General features: G+C 39.8%; 1 protein-coding gene across 7 annotated transcripts in view; it reads right to left on the bottom strand.

Moving 5' to 3' along the window:
- Positions 1 to 447: 447 nt before the first annotated feature.
- The window catches only part of XPO1 (exportin 1), a 45,514-nt gene continuing 26,012 nt past the window's right edge, over positions 448 to 19,949 (bottom strand). For all 7 annotated transcript variants that reach the window (XM_020815054.3, XM_020815052.3, XM_078382078.1 and 4 more), the window contains 21 exons: positions 17,775 to 17,836; positions 17,635 to 17,679; positions 17,356 to 17,537; positions 16,382 to 16,430; positions 16,179 to 16,298; positions 15,946 to 16,074; positions 14,833 to 14,991; positions 14,051 to 14,248; positions 13,565 to 13,703; positions 11,800 to 11,981; positions 10,715 to 10,871; positions 9,501 to 9,664; positions 8,126 to 8,260; positions 7,385 to 7,568; positions 6,634 to 6,740; positions 6,339 to 6,533; positions 3,108 to 3,276; positions 2,647 to 2,781; positions 2,381 to 2,540; positions 2,186 to 2,282; positions 448 to 1,496 (listed from right to left, as the gene is read on the bottom strand). In XM_020815054.3, coding sequence (XP_020670713.2) covers positions 1,350 to 1,496; positions 2,186 to 2,282; positions 2,381 to 2,540; positions 2,647 to 2,781; positions 3,108 to 3,276; positions 6,339 to 6,533; positions 6,634 to 6,740; positions 7,385 to 7,568; positions 8,126 to 8,260; positions 9,501 to 9,664; positions 10,715 to 10,871; positions 11,800 to 11,981; positions 13,565 to 13,703; positions 14,051 to 14,248; positions 14,833 to 14,991; positions 15,946 to 16,074; positions 16,179 to 16,298; positions 16,382 to 16,430; positions 17,356 to 17,537; positions 17,635 to 17,679; positions 17,775 to 17,836 — 2,915 coding nt within the window. In that variant the 3' untranslated portion in view covers positions 448 to 1,349. The remainder of the gene's footprint in view (positions 1,497 to 2,185; positions 2,283 to 2,380; positions 2,541 to 2,646; positions 2,782 to 3,107; positions 3,277 to 6,338; positions 6,534 to 6,633; positions 6,741 to 7,384; positions 7,569 to 8,125; positions 8,261 to 9,500; positions 9,665 to 10,714; positions 10,872 to 11,799; positions 11,982 to 13,564; positions 13,704 to 14,050; positions 14,249 to 14,832; positions 14,992 to 15,945; positions 16,075 to 16,178; positions 16,299 to 16,381; positions 16,431 to 17,355; positions 17,538 to 17,634; positions 17,680 to 17,774; positions 17,837 to 19,949) is intronic.

Below are 19,949 nucleotides of genomic sequence, written 5' to 3'. Positions count from 1 at the left end.
ACGCTGGAGAGTGTCAAGCAAAAGTGATACCAATATTGCTAAATGTTTTTGTTTTGTTTCTGCTATTTCTTAACACTACTTAAGAACAGCCACACAATACCCTAACAAAAAAAGGACATGAAAGTGTCCATAGATACTGAAAACCTGATATTTTAAAAATCAGATCAGAGGAGTGGTAACTATGGCATGAGGTCTCTGCAGAAGTCTCACAGCAACTGTTGAGATTGTCCAGCAGATGTTTTTAAAAATAATCTTAGAATCGCAGAGCTGGAAGGGACCCTATGGATCATCGAGTCCAGGAGGCACAAAGTGTCTAGGAATCAAACTGCTGGCTCTGCAGCTAGATACCTAAACCACCACCAAGCTATCCAGCAGTTCTCCTGTTCTATTTGTATTTTAAGATAATCCAAAGGTTTCAGTAATAGAATGAAGGCAAGGCAAGGCAAATAAATGTAAACCAAGTTTATTTTGCTTTTTAAGTAGTGTTCTTAAAGCACTACAGCATGGTAAACAATGTAAATTAGTAGAAGTCATCTCAAAAGCCAGAGTTCTTCTTTAATGAGCTTGTTAAAAAGATGCAGCCTATTCTAACAGGATAAATATTTTAACCATTTCACTTCGAGTTAATGAAGGCTCACAAATGAGCAACACTCCTCATTGAGGAAAACAAAAAGCTGTTGTCGACAAAGCGACAGCACACACACAAAAACAAAAGAACTGTGTAAAAATAACTAACTGTACTGTGTTCCCATACTCTTTTTTTCCAAGTTGCTTTACAATGGGATGATATGCACATGATCTTGCTGCAAACTTGCCATATGACTTGCAAATACTGGGAGCCTAGCCTTACCACTTAGCCCAAAAGCTGCTCATGTCTGATGACACAGCACTTATCGTCCAATCCCTAAACGTTAATCTGATGGATTTACTTATTACCCTTTTCTTCTAGACTGAAGGGCAGGCTAGAAAGTGAGTGATCCCTAATTTTAAAAAAATCTTGTAATTTCTAACTGGAAAAATGTATAATTCTGCAATAGACTTTACAAGTTTATATGTTTTGCCTCTTTTACCCTTAGCCACAAAATGGGCATGAAGTGTTTTATTTTTTAAAATGCCTTAATTTTTCAACTTCATGCAAATCTAAATAAAGATGACCAAAACAAAAAGCTTAAACAATAGAAGGATATTTCACAGAAAATTTCTTATACAAAAACACATAAGAAAAAAGGGCCACTAGGTGACATCTTAAATTTACAAATTGGCATCATTTTGGTCAACAAATATCCAAGTCCTGTTTTCTCCTGCATCAAAGCAGCTGTACAGAAAGAAAACAGCAAAACTGGTTATTTTTAATCACACATTTCCTCAGGAATTTCATGTGGATTAAGGATGCCAGGGACAGACATCTGAAGTTTGTGTTTCTCCTCCTGAGCCTGTCGAAGGGCCGTCTCTCTCTCTTCCAGGAACAAGTCAGATGTGTCTTCACCTGCAAATTCCTACATAAAAGGAAGAGATGTAGAAAATCTATTATACTCCAAACACATGGCAAAACTCAGAAAAGTTCAACCTGAAACGTAGAAAAGTTTAATGTTAGTAAACTCAGCAACTTCACATGCACACAGGAAGGCAGCGCTCTGTTTCTGTAAATTGTATGCAAGTGTTTCAAGGAACTATACATTTGGCAACTTCCATCTTAATTTTAGCGGCTTGAATAATAGCTGCTGGGATATGCCCTTCCCACCCCAGTGGGGGGAAAGTACACTCCCATAATTCCATTTATGTTTTCAGCTTTGTATCGAAGTGTCAATCAAAACCTTCTTGAGGCATGGATTTTGTCTTTTCTAAATCAGTAAGATTAACTGTTTTCATTTCCGTCAATGACCAATCCTAAATTGTATACTTCTCACAATGCTATACCAAAGGAAAAACATGCAGGGGTCCTGCATTTATGCTTTCCCACATCATGGAAATCTCCCTGCATAATGGGAAACCTGAACTAAGAAAATATTCACAGAATGAATGACGGAACAAAGAATTTGGGATTTGGCAAGTACAAGCCTACCTACAAAAGGGCAGTATCAGTTAAAGGAATGTAAGAGCATACTGAGGACAGTAGAGCTCTTAACAGAAAAGATTCAGTCTATTCCAATCTGAAATATGTTCAAAGAGGAAATTCCAGACATACCTTTATCTGCACCAGGAAGTCCCTAAGATGTTCTTTGAAAGCAGGAATATCCTGATTTAAACTGAAGAGTCCTGTTACAAACAATTTAACCTGTGCACTAAAAAAAAAAAAAAAAGACACAAAAGCCAATTAATACTACTAGAACCTAAAAAAAAGATAAATTCAACTTTCATTTTAGAAATCAAACAAACTTACTCTTGCAGATGAGGAAATGCAGATTTAAGGAGATTAGCAACATACTCCTGAATAAACATTTGGTTGTTCACTGGACTTCCAGGATTTAGAGGAGTACTTATTTTTCCTTCTTCGACTAAGTTAAACATGTATGCAAGAATTGATGCATGCATCGTCAAACCTGGATGAGACATAAGAACAATGCTTAGAATCTGCGCAGGCCTGTCTTCCAGCTTTTCCACAGCAGACGCCACTGTGCTCCCTCCCTCTCACCCTACATTTCTTACCAGCAGTATGAGACGTATCTGTTACCACAGAGAAAATGTGCTGAAGAATGTCACAGAAGTAAGTCTGATAAAAACTCTGGGCTGCAGCTTCTTCTTGTGCAACATTTTGTAAGAGTGTATAAAGGATCTGAAGGCCTGAAAAAAAAATGCATGAAGCCATTCAATTATATATTTGGCTCAATCTACTGTAAGTACAAATCATACCTTTGAGAAAACGAAATTGGATCTAAATATATGTTTTGAATGGCGAAAATAAGTTACTGTTTTCAGAATTCTACCATTTTATTTTCAAGGAGGCCCAATGAGAGATCTGATTAGTGGAAGAGAAACCAAATGCCCAGAAATTCTTGAGAGAAACGTAAAATTTTCAAATTTGATGTTTATACATATCAAATTTCATGTATAGGAAGCAGTCTCTGCTCAGCAACAGGAATATAGAAAATTAGGATAAAACTTGTTACCTGTATCTGCAACATTTCTCATTGTGTGCTTAAAAGCCCAAATGATAGAATCCAGAACTAATTTGAACTGTGCAGGTGGAATGGCCAGGAATGCTGGGAAGCAATGAGAATTTACTGCCTGGAGTAGTAAGAAAAAATTTGTTCTGTGTTCAGGGTATTCTTCAAAGTCCTGATTGGCAAGGAAAAGAGAGAGGGGGGAGAAAAAATTACTCCTTCGCATATATGGAAAATAAAAACAAGCATTCAGATTCTTAACATCCCTTTCCTAAAAAACCAGACAGCACAAGGACAGGTTACTTACCTAGAAAAATGGTTAGTCCACCCCTGCACTTAGTGCATGCTCCTCCACCTAATGGGCCCTAGAACTGTATGTTTTCCTCTACTTGATGTTGAGGTGCCCTTGGTATGGCCACTGTCAACACTGATTTGAACCTGATTTGCTTGCCATCGGAATTAGAAAACCCTTTTGCTGCAACTTTTTTCTGTGTCAAGGTGCCTTTATGGTCAATAGTTGATCAGAGTTGGAAGCCTGATGATTTCAATGTTGTGTACTGAGAGGGCTGTTCCAAGACTTCAAAACAGACAGCCCTTATTTCCTGTGTCAGAAGTGTTGGTGTCCCAGCATCCAAAGGCCATGGTGTGTTGCCAATTCTCCTTTGTGATGTCTGAAAGTCATGATAGGTAAAGGTTCCCTTGACAATTAGTCCACTCGTGTCTGACTCTAGGGCGTGGTGCTCATCCCTGTCTCCAAGCTGTAGAGCCAGTGTTTGTCCGTAGACAGTTTCCATGGTCACACGGCCAGTGCGACTAGACATTGCAATGTTTTAAATGGGCAAAAATCGCTTTGCGATGATTGGTACCCTGTTTCGCTTACCGATCATCGCAAAGTGATGATTTTTTAACAGCTGATTGGCAGTTCCAAAATGGCCGCCCGCTGTTTTTTTGGGACAGATTCTGTGTCTGATGACCCTCTCTGAGACAGTGTGTGCACCCATGAGTAGAACTTTGTTCTCAGAAGTCTCACACATTTTGAATGGGCTGTAGAGAACATAAAAAAAGGAGGGAACGTGGTAAAAAATGAACTATAAGGGGGGGAAGGCTAACTGGAAAAAGTAAGGCAAAACAACACAATTTTTAGTACAATAAGGCTTCAGACAACCATTGAGGTACTACCTCAGCAGCACTCAAAATGGACCTGGAGTAAACCATTAGGAGGAGGAGGAGCATGTGTTAAGTGCTAGGATGGTGCTAACCTCTGGAAGACTCTCAGGTCATCTGCACAAGGGCAGAACAAACCCGTTAGTTGAGACCACAAAGAAGAATCTTTTCTCCAACGTTCAGGAGACAATAACCCAATAAATCAGTATCATTCGAACTGAAATCATAGTTTGATATAAGCATGCAACATAATGATGCTACACAACTGCAGAAAGATGAGAGGAATGGGCAGAAGGGTCTCTGAAAGTACGGTCAGGAACCAGGCATGGAGTGAAACCCAGTGATTCAAACAACAGAAGATCAGGGAACAAACAGGAGTGGTCAAGACGAGACGACGAAGAACAAGAACAACAACAACAACAACAACAACAACAACAAAAAAGATATTGTTGAAAGGCCATGTATCAGAGTTGCATCGATCTGAGTGGGCTCCATAAGAGTGTATATAGCAGAGGTATGTTATCTCCAAAATCCTGATTTTTAACTTATAGGTTTTAAATGCATTTATTGTATTTTAAATGTTGTAAGCCGCCCAGAGACCTTTGGGTAGTGTGGGCGGCATATAAATAAAATAAAATAATAAATAAATAAAAGTTTTTCAATTGTTTTTTAATCTGTTTTATTATTAATGTATTTTAAATTATATTGTAACTGTGTTATTTCTGTAGTGCTTTAAAATTGCTCCTTTTACCTATTGTGAACTGCCTTGGGTCCTCCATGTGGAGAAAAGCAGCACATAATTTAAATAAATAAATATTTCTAATATTTAAAGGGAAGTCATGTGGGACCAGATGGAGAGGGGCAAGAGCGACAGAAGAGTCAACTTGGGGCATCCGGCTTGATCAAGAAGGTAAACGCTCACAACGGTGTCTGGACTTTTAATTTAGATAGCATGGAATTAAATAAAAATAAAAATGAAGAGTTGGACAAAGATCCTGAAAGGTAATGGCAAAATGAAAAGCTCTGCCAGCGTACTTATACAAGCCATGAGGAGATTATGGACACTTTCCCTGGTATCCAGAAGAGCAGTAAAGGTAAAGGTTCCCCTTGACATTTTTTTCAGTCCAGTCGTGTCCAACTCTAGGGGGCGGTGCTCATCCCGTTTTCAAGCTGTAGAGCCAGTGCTTGTCCGAAGACAGTTTCCGTTGTCACGTGGCCAGCGTGACTAGGGAACACCGTTTTACCTCCCCACCGAGGTGGTACCTATTTATCTACTCGCATTTACATGCTTCCGAATTGCTAGGTTGGCGAGGAGCTGGGACAAAGCAACGGGAGCTCACTCCATTGCGTGGATTCGATCTTATGACTGCTGGTCTTCTGACCCTGCAGCACAGGCTTCTGTGGTTTAGCCCACAGCGCCACCACATCCCCCAGAAGAGCAGTAGGCTACTACAAAACCAGCAAATCCGGAAGAGAACTTTCACTGCCTTGCTCCGACCATCAGTAGCACTATCCATTCATTTTGCGGAAGAGGCACAGCAGCGGTATTTTATTTATTTATTGGACTTATATACCGCCCCATAGTGCTACAAGCACTCTCCGGGCGGTTTACAATTTCATTATACAGGCTACACATTGCCCCCCCAGCAAGCTGGGTACTCATTTTAGATGTGTCCTTGCACGTGCTTTGAAAAGTTACAACCACTCAAACAATTGTTAGCTGTATGGCATAGTATGCCACTACTGGATCCCGGCGGAGGAACTTAATAAGGCATCAAAACAGAAATACCAGAAGTAGTTTGAAAATGCAGCATCAGGGTAGATAGATGGGAGATCTAGGATCGAGGGGCAAGACTGGTTATGAAGAACATAGTCGACATTCTAAGCTAGAGGAAGTTGTTGTTTGCCTTAGAATGTGGGAATGAAGTCCAGTAATCACTGCCTGGAAAGCCCCTTAATCAAGAAAAGCCTTTAAAAAGTCTCACATGTATATCTGTGGCAGTGAAGCCATCTGTGTCTTTTGGCCAGCCACAAGAAAATAATGGGAGGTATAAGCATGTCAGATTACCTTACCTTATTGATCATATTCAACGTGCATTCAAAGACAGCATCAAAGATATGAGGTATTTCAGCAGTAATGTGCCCTCCCAACTTGTTTACTATAATAGCCATCGTACTGAGCACTTCTGGCTCCCGGGCAGCTGGTACATTCCTCTGGTAATCTATAAGAACTGCGTCCAGCAAAGGTGGAACAAAGTTTTCAGCTACCTGGAGGGAGAAAACCAGTAACAGTTTAGCACACTGTCTGCTGTAAAATTAAAATCATAGACAAAGTGAATTCTCTGAAGTATTTCAGAAGTCCACTTACCATCTGAGGATCATTGGATCGGCTCACCCAGCCAGAAATTAGCTTTAAAGTTTCCCTTTTTACTGTCCTCATACTTCGAATCAGAGGTTGTTTTGTAACCATTTCACCTAGAAGAGTTTGAGATCGGTCAGAAGCTAGAACAGATTTTGAAAACTGAAAACATTCTATCTTTATTGAAGTCTAAGGTAGCGAACAAACAAACAAACAAACAAACAAAAAATAGTTGCACAATGGCACCAGCACAGCAAGAATGATTTAATCAGAAACTGCAGATTCCTGCTAATTCATCTCGAGGAATGGGAGCAAAAACTGTGGGTGGCCATTTTTTTTACCCGGTGGCCATTTTGGAACTGCCGATCAGCTGTTAGGAAAACATCGCTATGCGAAAATCGGTAAGCGAAACAGCTTACTGATCATTGCAAAGTGATGTTTTACCATTTAAAACATCGCAATGCGATCGCCAAAAAAAACATTGCTATGTGGATTCGTCATTAAGCGGGGTGTCCCTTATGCGGGGCACCACTGTACACTTCTTTGCCTAAACCACACCTTGGAGGAGATCCTTTTGACTTCTTAACCAGGGTCAAATTGAGGGATTACTCGTCTGTTTCTGTCAGAAACCCTTCACCCTGTGAATGTTTTTGTCAATCTTGGCCTGAACTATGGTTAGTTTACCCCTCCATGACACAGTCCTCAAATAATCTGTTATGTTCATTATTAAACAGACTTGTAATTATACAGTGATTCTTACCATTTGCCTGAATAGCTGCAGATATATTTTCGCTTAGGCACTTGTACACATTCAGCATATCCAAGTAGATTCTTCCCAGCTGAATAACAAAGGGATGTCCGACAGCTTTACATGCCCTCACGTTGGTTTTCAGGATGCTACCCAACTGCTTCACTGTTTCAGAGTCCTTTAGAATATCAACGTTCTGTTGAACAGAAGAGAAGCAAGCCTGTGTATTTTGCAACCAAAAGAGGTCTTCAACTAATACCACTTAATGTTGTTACTGTTGGACAAACATAAGCAAATAAAACTACAGAACAGTTGGAAACAGAAAACATCCAGGCTGAATGGTATTATTCATCTCTGGGAAGACTGACAATATACAAAGTTCTGAATCAGCAGAAAATCTAAGTTTTATGTGTTATTGGAAAACAAATAAGATATTCCCAAAAGGGAAAATAAAGCTGGCATGAAGGTATCTCTGAGGATGCTGCATCAGACGGAAGGGAACTGAGCAGAAGCTGAGTACAAGTTGAACATCTGCTGTTACAAAAGCTGAACGCCTTTGATCTTCCTAGATTTCTGCAGTCTGTGCCAATGCATACCGAATGTGGGTCCACAACAGCAACAACTTGCTGCCAATAAATGTTTTCCTAGAAACCAGCCACAAACATACCATGCACCTTGAGTCAGACTTAATAAAAAAGCAACAATCAGAATGATAAACACGACTGAAGAGGGACCTGTCATGTATCCTCTTACTTTTGTGGCCTGCTGAATTATGCTGTCCCATACTTGATTGGGGAGTAACATATATTTCTCTATCAAATGCTCTTGTACAGTCTGGTCAGTTTGTGCCCCAATCATATATCCAACTGCTTCATAAAATGTATGAACCTACAATTGAAAAAAAAAAGTAAAAATAAGCCATTGATTATGTTGAGCACTCTGATATTCTATGCTATAAATATAGTACATATACTACATTTCAACACTGCTTGTTGAATAATAAGCAGTATTTTATACACACACACACACACACACACACACAACATTTCAACACTGCTTGTTCTCTAAACCAAGGGTCCCCAACTTTTTTCACCCCATGGACCGGCTGGGGAAGGCGGGGCACCCCCCCGCACTTGCAAATCAGCTGTGCAGGGGGGAGTGCATGCGGGGAGGGGGAGGTCTATCTCCGCGGCCCGGTCTGGCATTGGGCTGCAGATCAAGGGTTGAGGACCTCTGCTCTAAACGCTCATCTTCCAAGTTATCATCTAACAATTCCATCTCTCTTTTTCATGCAATACTAAAATGCAATTGTTTCCTTGTTAAAGAATGGATAGCATTCAGCCAAATGTGTTCTCATTCTCTGTCTCTCTCTCTCTCTCACACACACATTCTTAAAGATTCACACAAATGTAGCACTCCTCACCACAAGAAAAAAAAATTAGAATCTTAATTTTAAATATGCTTTAGGTATGAAAACAGAGAAAATTATGGGGAAAAAAATACAGTCTTTTAAATATCTCCAGATACCTTCATCAGACAAGAGGCTGTAAAAATCCAGGGATGGAAGGAAGATTACTTGATAGTGAGGGGAAGCTGCATCAAAATGTTACAAAATGGTTTTGTGCAAATGGGATGGGAAATCAAGGTTAGGAGTGCTTTATCAGTGCTTTGTATTCATGCACCTCTCTATTCAAGCAAGCCCCAAAACATAAACAAAACCGTCTGGGGGTTGGTTCCTAAAATGTGAGGAGAAAAGGCTCCTTTAATTTCAACCCACTGTGATATCTCTCTATCTCTCCATCCTTCCATCCATATTATCCCACTCCCAGTAGTGCCGAAGCACTACTCTGCTGTTTATAATGAAACACACAAAGTAATGTAATAATAATATACAATTGGAGCATATTAGGCAATGGAACAGAGGGCGCCAGAGCAATAACAGGGCTAAAAAATAGTAACAATAACTGGATGGAGGTGTATAATTAACTCAAACTCAGCAAGATACCAAGTGGAAAGCCTCTGTGAAAAGCCATGTCTTCAGTTGCCTCTTAAAATATGAGTTCTACAAAAAGTTTTTTTTCCTGCAAATACTTCTGTTCTGAAAAATGCATAGACAGGAATAACCTACCTGCTGTGGCTGAAGATCACAAATTATTGTATTAATATTGTTCAAGATTTCATCAATGAACGGCATAACCTCTCCCACCTGGACTTGAACAAAATGTCTGCGACATTTCTGTGCTATTTTTATGAAAGTATCACAAGCCATGTCCTGGACACCATCATGGGTTTCTAAAGAAAAAGTAAGAAGAAAGCTGTAGATGTTTGTTTGTTATGTGCTATCAAGTTGCATCAGCCTCGCTGAAACCTTAATAGAGTTTTCCAAGTATGTGAGATATTTAAGGAGGGGTTTTGCCACTACCAACTCCCAGCAATTCTCCAAGGTCAAGCAAGAATTTAAACTCAGGTCTCCTGAGTTCATCACTATATCCACAACACATCACATTGACTCTCGTGAGTGGAAAGGTCATTTAGTTGTGAGTTAGCTCAACAAGCCAGTTGTCTGCATAGCTCAGCATGTTTGGTATCTGGCTGTGCAGCCAGAGGTTGGGAGTTTAAGTCCACAGTGTGTGGCCTTCGGCAAACAACACGGTCCCAGAATTATTCCCAGAAGAAGGCACTGGTAAACCACTTCTAAGCACTTTCTGTTTTAATAACCCTTTGAAGGCCTGCCGTAAGTTGAGATTGACTTCATGGCACACAATTAGTCATTTGTAGATAAAAGAACGTCATCACAGATGCTGTGCTGTGATTTCTCAGCTTAGAGGATGAACATGGTACTCATTTCCTCTTTTTTATATCAATCATAACAATGTGCAAAACAAGATTTGTTTACTTCTGCTTCCTAAATGTTTTTTCTACAGCATGTTAACCAGCTTGTCCTTACTACTGGACAGAATCCTACAGACAAATTATGCCTGCAGCAATACAGACATGTAAGTAGCAGCGGCCAACAGCTATTCCTTAATGATGTTCCTGGAAGTATGTGTACTCCAGAACACAACCAGCACACCAGTAGGGAGCAGCAACTTGCTGCTGCTTACAATACGGCCTTCCTGCAAGCATAAATCACCAAGAGGATTCTGGCTACTGTGACTTACCCCACGCAAGGTCATACAATGTAACCTAAAGTGAAATCTGAAATGGATACAAACACTCCTTTATAAAAAAAGGTGTATATAAGAAGCCATTTCAGTACCAAACACAGGAACTATCTGTACGTTTAAGTCACGAAGAATAGTTATTTCTGCAAATGGGAAATAAAATTCCAGGTTAAGTTACCATGCATAAATTCAAACAGCTTGTTGACGACTGTCTTCAGAAACTTCCAGTGGGCTCTCAGAAACCTTGGATATTGCCCTACTATATACATTATATTGGATGCTATAATAGCTTTATTATCTTTTCCTCTTTTCTGCTCGCAGAGTCCCAGAAGATCCTACAAAAGAGAGAAAAATGTATCTGATCTGCACCACATGGTTCCACTTTTTTTTCCCCTAGAAAAGATTAGAAATCACTAACAGAATCTCATTACTCTGTTTTTAGAAGTCCAGAGTAGACCTTTGGTCTAGATGGACAGGGTATAAATCTAATAAAATAAATAAAAATAAAATTCTGCCTTTATTAACTGAATTCGGTACAAAGAGAACAAGACAAACTGAAAGCCATTACTTCCAATGAATTCATTACTTTGTTTTGTGGCAATGAGTTCTTTAATTAGGCACTGCTTGTGTCCTGTATATTCCAAATCTCACTGCTTTTGTAGCAGTGTAGCTGCCACACACAGTGTCAACGTGGTAGTCCTTCTCCCAAAGCCTACCCGTTCTCATCATGGCAGGATCATTAAAAATTTTTAACGTACATTAGAAACTTTTTCCTATTCTTTCAACCCATTTTAGAGAACTTCCCAAATCTTGTTCCACGTCCCCCCTACCATTCTGCTCAATTTCTCCAGCTAAAAGGGAGCACACCACAGCCCTCCTCCATCCACAAACCAGAAGACTAACAGCTGTTAAGAGACGTTTATAGCCCCTGTCCCCTAGGAAGAACATAATAAGGTGAAGTCCACCCTGTCAGTCAGCCAGAGAAAGCATGGTTTCCTTCGTTCCCTGAAAAATATGCTCCAAAGAGCAGCTGGCCTGGGTCGACTGAGCTGAAGGAAAGGACGTCTTTCCGGGCAGGTGCACATCCTATTCGTTCATCATGGATACTGCAGTATCCGCAATGACAACAAATTCCCCATGCCACAGCTTGGCTTCTCTTTCCTGGTACTACTGTTCAGATACAAAAATACTACTACATTGTATCTTTCTGGCAAAATTGTTGTTCCCAGAAAAAGAGAGTAGCATTTATTCATCTTCCCCTACCTTTATTACTGTTACAAGAAACCTCTTCTCATCTTCTTCATGCATTGCTCCACTGATTGAGCCTATAGCCCAACAGAGAGTGTTGAGATTTTTCCAGGACCATTCAGTACCATTTACTTGATTGTGAAGCTTCTCTGTCATTATCCGTTCGGTATCTGCGTAGTCCAAGTGGGTAAGGTAAACTGGAACAAACAATGAATTAAACAAATTAGGCATCTTGGAAAATGAATAGTGGATTCCTTCCAGAGATTCAGAAAGCGATTTCAGCCTAACAAATCATATACCTAATGTTGAAACAGATACAGGCTATACTGTATCAAATTAACTGTAGTTAGATAAACATACAAGAAAATCACATTACAGTGGACCCTTGACTTACAGACGGCTTGACTTACAGACTTTTTGAGTTACAGATTTCTCTGGCCGCAAAATTTAGGTTTGACTTGCAGACTGAGATTTGACTTACAGAACAGAAAAAACCCAAAATGGAACAAAAACGGCCTGTTACAGGATTAATCGGTTTTCAATGCACTGTAGGTCAATGGAGACTTGACTTACAGACTTTTTGACTTGAGAACCGCCTTCCAATACGGATTAAGTTCTCAAGTCAAGACCCCACTGTACCCTATTGAGGTGTTTGTCAAAGAAGGGATATTTTGGGGAAAAACAAACACAGCTAAATTGAAAAAAAATGGTTCTTATTTGGTTAGGTAGACCTTTACAGCCCACGGGGACTATCAAAACAAAATAGACAATGGCCAAGAGGCTAAAAACTCAGACACACTCATATCGTAAACAAATGTGCCTCAAGCTGCTTTAAGAAAGTGTGAAGGAGAGAGAGAATGTGTGCCGTCCTCCCAGCAACAGGGAGCGGAAAGAGGGCAGGGGTGCATGGAAGGAATACTGGTTGACATAGAACAGGAGCAAGTAGAGGAGAAAGAGAGTTTGGAGGTGTGTTTGGCTGACGAGAGAAGGGAGGAGCTAGACTTAATTGTATGCGAGGGGGATATAAAGGGGACAGAAGGCGCGCAAAGTTTTAACATTCTAACGGGCACACATCCTGACAAGAAGGACCGGGCAGTCCAGACTGAGTGGAGTGCCGGACAGGAGGGCTTTTCCACACTGCTCAGGGAGTTTCCAAACCTACAAGCTGGTGGCGGACTACTATCTGATCCTACAGATCTGCGTGCGAAGAAGGATTCGAACCACTGGAATGGACAGTACTGGTGTATCCGCGCAACCAGCGTGGGGGGAGGAGGGTGATCCGTCCCAGTCCCTCTTTACTCCAGCCACAACGAGGGAGACTGGGCGTGACACCCTTGCTGTGGGACAGTGTGTGCGGTGAGGAGCACCCCCCTAAGGCCCATGACCGACAAGGAGGGGTTTGGTCCCGTCCCTCTATAAGGACAGACATTCTAACACCTGATGTTAAGGATTATCATCCGTTGCCAGAACTTAGTTTAATGGATCCGTTTGAGCCAATGGAGTTGAGTTTGTATACGAATACATCTAGTTGTGTTAAACCTAAGGAGCAGCCTCCGACTCTCATTCCGGCGCCAAGACAGGGGTCGCACATGGCAAATAACGAACCTAATCACAGAATGCCATGCATAATGTAGCTTCATGCACTATTTTGAAATAGATGGCCCTTGCATACAAACTGGACAAGTAAGACTTCCACTTTAATGAACTGTGGGGCAATATTATATGCATCAACAGAACAGACTGGAAGGCTGCTAAATTAGACAAACGTAAATGAACTTACCTAGAGTTTCCCTCATGTTCTTGTACAAATTGATGGAATCCGTATCTTTCATGAATTCTCGGACAACTTCCCCCTGGTCATTTTCCACAACAAGCACTTCTTCTGGTTTTGCCATGCGACTGACCATCAATAATCGCACCTATGGTTAAGAAAAATGCGTCACACTCGAGGAGGAAAGATTTCAAGTCAAGGATTATTCCTTGATCTCTTGGGAGTCTGCTGTACCAAGAAAATATAGTCCATGAATTTTTTTAAAAAATAAATGCCATAACCAATGAATCCAAGTGTCTTTCAGAATGTTCCTGATCAGAGAAGTTATCCCTCACAAAAACAGGCCCCCACTTTATAGGCTGTAGCTATCCAAATCTATAAAATACCAATGGAATTCCTTTGCAAGCTACTGGATCGTGAAACAACATAGTAATACTAAAAATTATAATCACAGCCATGACAGGGACTGTAATCAAGCTTGGATATGTCCTTTACCTTAGACAGAACAGGCAGATAAAGTTGTCTCCTAGGGGGAACATCAAAATGCTGAGTGCCCGAAAGCAAGGGAGAAGCAGATGTTGAAAATGGACTCTCTCTATATAGTTCAGCAGCCAAGTGATTCCAGTACTCCAGACAAATCTTAAATATTTCAGTTTCTTCAACTTCAGATACCAGTAGCATGTAATGAAGAGCCTAAAGTAAACACATACAGGAGTTAAATTACTCAGGCAGCATTTGAACTGACCAAGTATACCTGAAGTATACTTAAAAATTGAAACTCTACACAGTCTAATCAAGTTTTAGAGAAGCTACTCTACTAGAAGGACTAATTATTTTCAAGAAAATATGAACTGAATCTGACCACTGCTAGCAAGAGAAAAGTCGGTGTAGGGAGGACAGGCAAAAATGACCAGTGAGAACGTTTCCTACTCCACAGGGTAGATGGTTCAACGTCTAACTTCTCTTGTCATCTTATTGGCGCTTCATGGGAGGAAAGAGATTTTTGGTGCAGGAGCATTGCTTAATTGACAAGTATTTGGTCTAATAATCAAAGTCAGTTAGCTTACATGATTGACAGCGTTCTAAACTTACTTTTCAGTACAGTGTATCTAAAAATGGTGATAATTTAACAAGAAAATGGGCTGACCTTACGCAAATAATACTGATTTAATATGCCATTGCTATTTACAATACTTGAGGTACCACATGAAGTTTACAGATTTGTTTGAAAATACATTATCTTACATAAATAAAGCAAAGCCTGTCTGGGAACTTACTTCCATTAATGTGTCCCTCAGATTTAAACGTTTTTCTATAAGTTGACCATGCTCTTTTAGAAAGGTACAGAGAAACAAGCTGAGATTCTGAATGAAGTTCTGCTCATCATCTTTTCCATTGGAGTACGCAAGTCGAATGTTGGTGTTCAAAGGAAGCATCTAAGAACAAGTAGGACTCAATTATAATCTTAAACAGAAAATCTCTTTCATACTAGCAATATATTATTCTGGTTTCGCATATCTGCAAATACATTTTAAAAATGTATTTTGGTATTCATCTCTCTACAGATCTACAGCAAATACTTCTGTGCTCCATGCTTTCCAGTTGCTTTTTCAGGAAGCTAAGGAAACAGCTCATCACTATAGTAATATAGACCATTACACAAAACCACCTTGGGTCCTTTTTTAAAGAGAAAGGCACGATAAAAATATTTTTAATAAAATAAATCTAAAAAATAAATAAAGCCCTGTATTACAATCACGGGTATTACCTAAAGGTAAATAACAAATCAAGCAAGACACCCCCCATATATAAAACAGAGTATTACAACTGTATTACAATACTGAGCCAGGACGACAGAAACACTCAATATCCGATAATATTGGATAGCACAAAATATATGCCAACATAATTTGAGCAATATATTTAGATTGATGGCCAACAATAGTTCCCCCAAGATCAAACAGATAGTTCCCCCAAGATCAATCCACATGCAAGTTACCACTGAAGCTGGCAGCCTATCCAGATACGAGCTTAATATCCAGAATGCAGCAAACTTACATATACAGTGAAGACCAGGATGTCACAAGAATTCTACAACACACAAGCTGAATACAGGGACTATACTGCCCGCTACTTAGGACCAAAACCATTCCAGCTACAGAGAGGGACTTACATCAAAACTCATCCCAAAGCCGCTAATCTGATTTCCTCAAAGGAAGTTTACAATCAGCCTATGCACTGCCATCTGCTGGCACTCCCATTATGCACAGTTTTAGAGGGAGTCAAGGCCTGGCAACTTCACTTCAGGTCAAACAGGGAAGGGACCAACACCTGACAACTGCTTAGTGAAAACATTACAAGAGTCAACATGGTATTAAATTCCACGTTACCTGTTTCAGCTGCATCATAGTCAAGGTAAAGAGCGTGACAAACTGTTCCTCATACTGACTTACACTGACACCGGCAATTTCTGTGAGGCACTTCAGGGAAACATTTCGGAACATGGGGACGTTTAAAAACTGTAAGAGAGAAAAAAACCAGGTGTAAGAGACATACTTATTAGCTGAAAACAATATCCCATTTCTTTTCTCAGCGGACTACTTAGTTTAGAACAGACACTCACTTTATATATCAGCGTGCTGATTAGCTTGGTCTCAAAAATATAGCCCAGTGGAATCCAGTTGAGGAATCGAAGCAGGGTTTCCAAAGTTGCATGAACAAGAGGAGCATTTTGTGAGTTTTCCTGTTAACAAAGCTACATATAAGTTTGTCTGCCCTTACAATAAATCAACAACTTTGTAAAAATTATACTGCAATCAAACTCACCATTACAAATTGACACAGCTGAAATATCTGTGAGAACTCATTGCACATGCTAGAAGAAAAAGCAAAACCAAATTTCACACCAACTATCATTTTAAACAGCAAGTACAACTCCAAAATTGCTTGGGGGGGGGGGGAAGTGACCGTGTCCTGCAGGTTCCATGTACCAAGGGGAACTTGTCTGCTACCATATTTATCACAATGTTGGGTGGGGGGACTTTACCAACAAAGCCTGTGGGAATTTAATATAGCATTGTGCACCTGGAAGGTCAATTTTTTTTTTGTTAAACAATGCACCTGCCCTCTGGCCTTGTTTTTCAATGAAAATGTAAAAAATGTAACACTTTGTATGCCCTAGGAACAGCTTGCAATAGACTCAAGGAGAGGGCAATGCCCCCCCTGCCCTGCCCTGAAGATTTTCTAGAATAGTTCACATCTGTGACCAGTGAATTACTAAGGCCAATTCCAACAGAAACGGGATTATCTAACATGCACTGCTTCTTTAGGCTGTTCTTTTAAAAATGTAACATTTGAAATGGTTCTACTTCCACATTGTCATCAACCTAAGAGACACACGTAATGGGCGAGAATTGGTTGATTAGCACAATTAGCTGTACTAGAATAGGTCCACTGAATCAGTGAAGATTTTGTGAGTCAACACCTCCACGTGTTTCCACTGATTCAAATGGGTATACACTAGTTTTGACTTACTACCCTAAAGTAAATCACAGCCAGAGTAAGTCAGTTGAATCAATGGAACATACAAAAAAGTTAACTCGCCAGACCCCCACCAATTCAATGGGCCCACTTCAGTGCGACTTACGGCGCTAAGCAACAAGATTTCAGCTGATGTCTCAGAAATAAAGGAACAGCTTCCATATAACATATCTCCAAACACACGCAATGTAAAACCAGGGATTAAAACGAAGAATGCAACAACCTGTTTGTATACTTTATGGGGGAAAAAAATCACTTGCCTATCCTTCAGATGTTTGGCTTTCACTTGAGTTATCTGCCCACTGGAAAAGTCAAAGACCTCTTCACTGAGCAGCTTCAGAATTACCATGTTGTTCTGACAAAGGCTCTCACTTGTCCTGCTGGCCCCAACAATGTCGCTGATGAACGTTGGCCAATGTTTCGGCCATTCTTGTTTCAGTATCTGTAAAACATGAGAAACACAAGAAGTGTAATACTAGCTTTCTTAAGACTCAACTGTTTCAGCACTAGGATGCCGAGGCCAGGGGGAGAAGACTTACCTGGACAAGAATCATATTTAACTTCCCAATGTAAACCTTCTCTTTCTGAAAAGAGAACAAGAAAGAACATTTAAGTCCTGTGTTTAATTACCCCAGGGAAGAGCCCATTAAGCACAATACCTTGAAGAATTCTCACTCACTTCAACGCATGTTGGATCAGATGAAGTCTTGATAATTAAGCCAACAACATACTTTTTGATACCTGTAAGACAATTAAACAATTTTTCAACTATGCATCTGCAAGTCACCAAAACAAACAACCTGAAGCAATATCACACATTGGCATTAACATGTTTAATCACTTTGCACGACAACATCACTCAATTTAGCAGACAAAATACACCACGTGTGAACCTAGGTCCAAGAAACTTTAGAAAACCCACATAAGACTGGTTCACTTATGTAAAAAAAAAAACACCCTGATAAATTAAAAGAAGCAGCTTTGAGTAGCACAAAGTAATAGTTGTTGCATGCAATACTCAATGCAGGTACAACTAACAAGACCAAGAAGTTCCCAGGCAAAAATAAACAGTAGTTGTGTAAAAGTGATGCAAAATCCAGAAATATTAGGATTACAGAAGAGGGTAAATGCATAACTTGATTTACTACTTTTTTCTAAAAAATATTTTCACAACAGGATCCCTGAGTCAAAAGGCAGGCTTTTCTATATAAAGCATATGCACGTGCTTAGCTTTTCAAACAAAATCTTATAAACACAGCACAACATGTGCTACATTTAAGATGCATTTTGCAACATTCACAAACTATAAAAAGGCCTTCGCAAATATATAAAGTTCTGCTTAAACATTTATGCACAAATATACATCTTGTATTTATCATTTATAAATTACAAACATAATTCAACACAGCACACATCGCATTATCAGATTGGCAGAACTGGTCCTTGACAACACTATCAAATTTAATCCAGGTAATATTTTACACTACCCAGGTGCATCCACTTCTGAAGCTATGAAAACTTTTTCTATAAAATCTCCATTTACCCCTCCCTCCTGAGAATATTGACACAGCCTCTGAAGCCAAAATCTGACGGAAGAAAACCTATACTGCATTTCACCCACCTTATGGGCTTCCCCTTTGCATAGTAAGTTGTGCATCTGATTTCACAACCAGAACCAGCACAGGACACAAATGCCCTTATTCAACCATGCAAATGACTAATTTCTATCACATTTCCCATCAGACCATGTTCCACATACCCATCCATTTGCTGGTCATCATTGACCCAAATTTTCTCTCCACTGCTGCCATCCTAACCCCCTATTTTGCCTTCTTCCCTTCTCTTCAATTTTTGCATCACCGAAATATCTTTCCAATATTCTCATCTCCTATCTCATTCATTTTAGGTTTAGGATTTGCATTGCCAATAATCTGATAAATATTTGCATGCTCCCTTCTGGATTTTGAAATTCCACCAAAAAAAAAAAAAAAAAAAAAAAAAAAAAAAAAAGTTTCCCTACTGCTTTCTTAAAATTGTAACGTGATCATTTCTTGAAGTTGAATGGTGAGTAACATGTTGGACGCCTTCCGACCTGAGGGTCCCATCTTCCAGTGTCATATCTTTTAGCTTTTTTTTTTCTGTTCATTAATAATTTCAGTTCTCCTTTCCACTCTGGGAACTGTTAGTACATCCTTTTAAACGTGGAATGTGCTCCAGCTATGTGCTTTGGGGAAATGTGTTTCTTTTTCATTTAAGCCCCTCTGAATCAAAGGGATCACCCTTACTGACCAAACAAAACAAGATCTATTTACAACTGGATTGAGTACCAGCAAGGCAACAGACAAATATCCTTGCCTTACCCATCTCTCACTTCTGCTTTAGGTTTATGCTTTCTATTTTCTTTGATGTTATCAGGGCTCAACACTGCTATAACAGAAACTTTACCAGGGTCTGGAAATCCAGGGCCGTCAATCTTATTAGCAGGAGGGGGAAATGTGGCTAAATTGACTATACGCTGGTGCCTTGCTTAGCGATTGCTTCGTTTAACAATGAAATCGCTTAGCGATGATTTTTTCGGCGCAATCTTGCACTGTTTAACAATGGTTCCTATGGGCGATTTTCGCATAGTGATGTTTGGGACCATACTTCGCATCGCGATGATAGTTTGGGTCCCCCTGTTTCGCTTAACGATGGTTTTGACAGCCTCATGTTGGGTGTTTTTTAAATGTTTAAAATGTTTTTAAAATGTTTAGAATGCTTGAAATCATAAGTGCACTTAATAAACCCTTTGTTAAACTAATTTGACTTTGTTCCGACTCTTTTTAAATTTGTTGTAATTTTCCCCCCATTGAGA

Source organism: Pogona vitticeps, chromosome 1 (genome assembly GCF_051106095.1).
Source record: "Pogona vitticeps strain Pit_001003342236 chromosome 1, PviZW2.1, whole genome shotgun sequence".
In the NCBI taxonomy this organism is placed as follows: Eukaryota; Metazoa; Chordata; class Lepidosauria; order Squamata; family Agamidae; genus Pogona; species Pogona vitticeps.
This window is presented reverse-complemented; position numbering and strand designations above follow the sequence as displayed.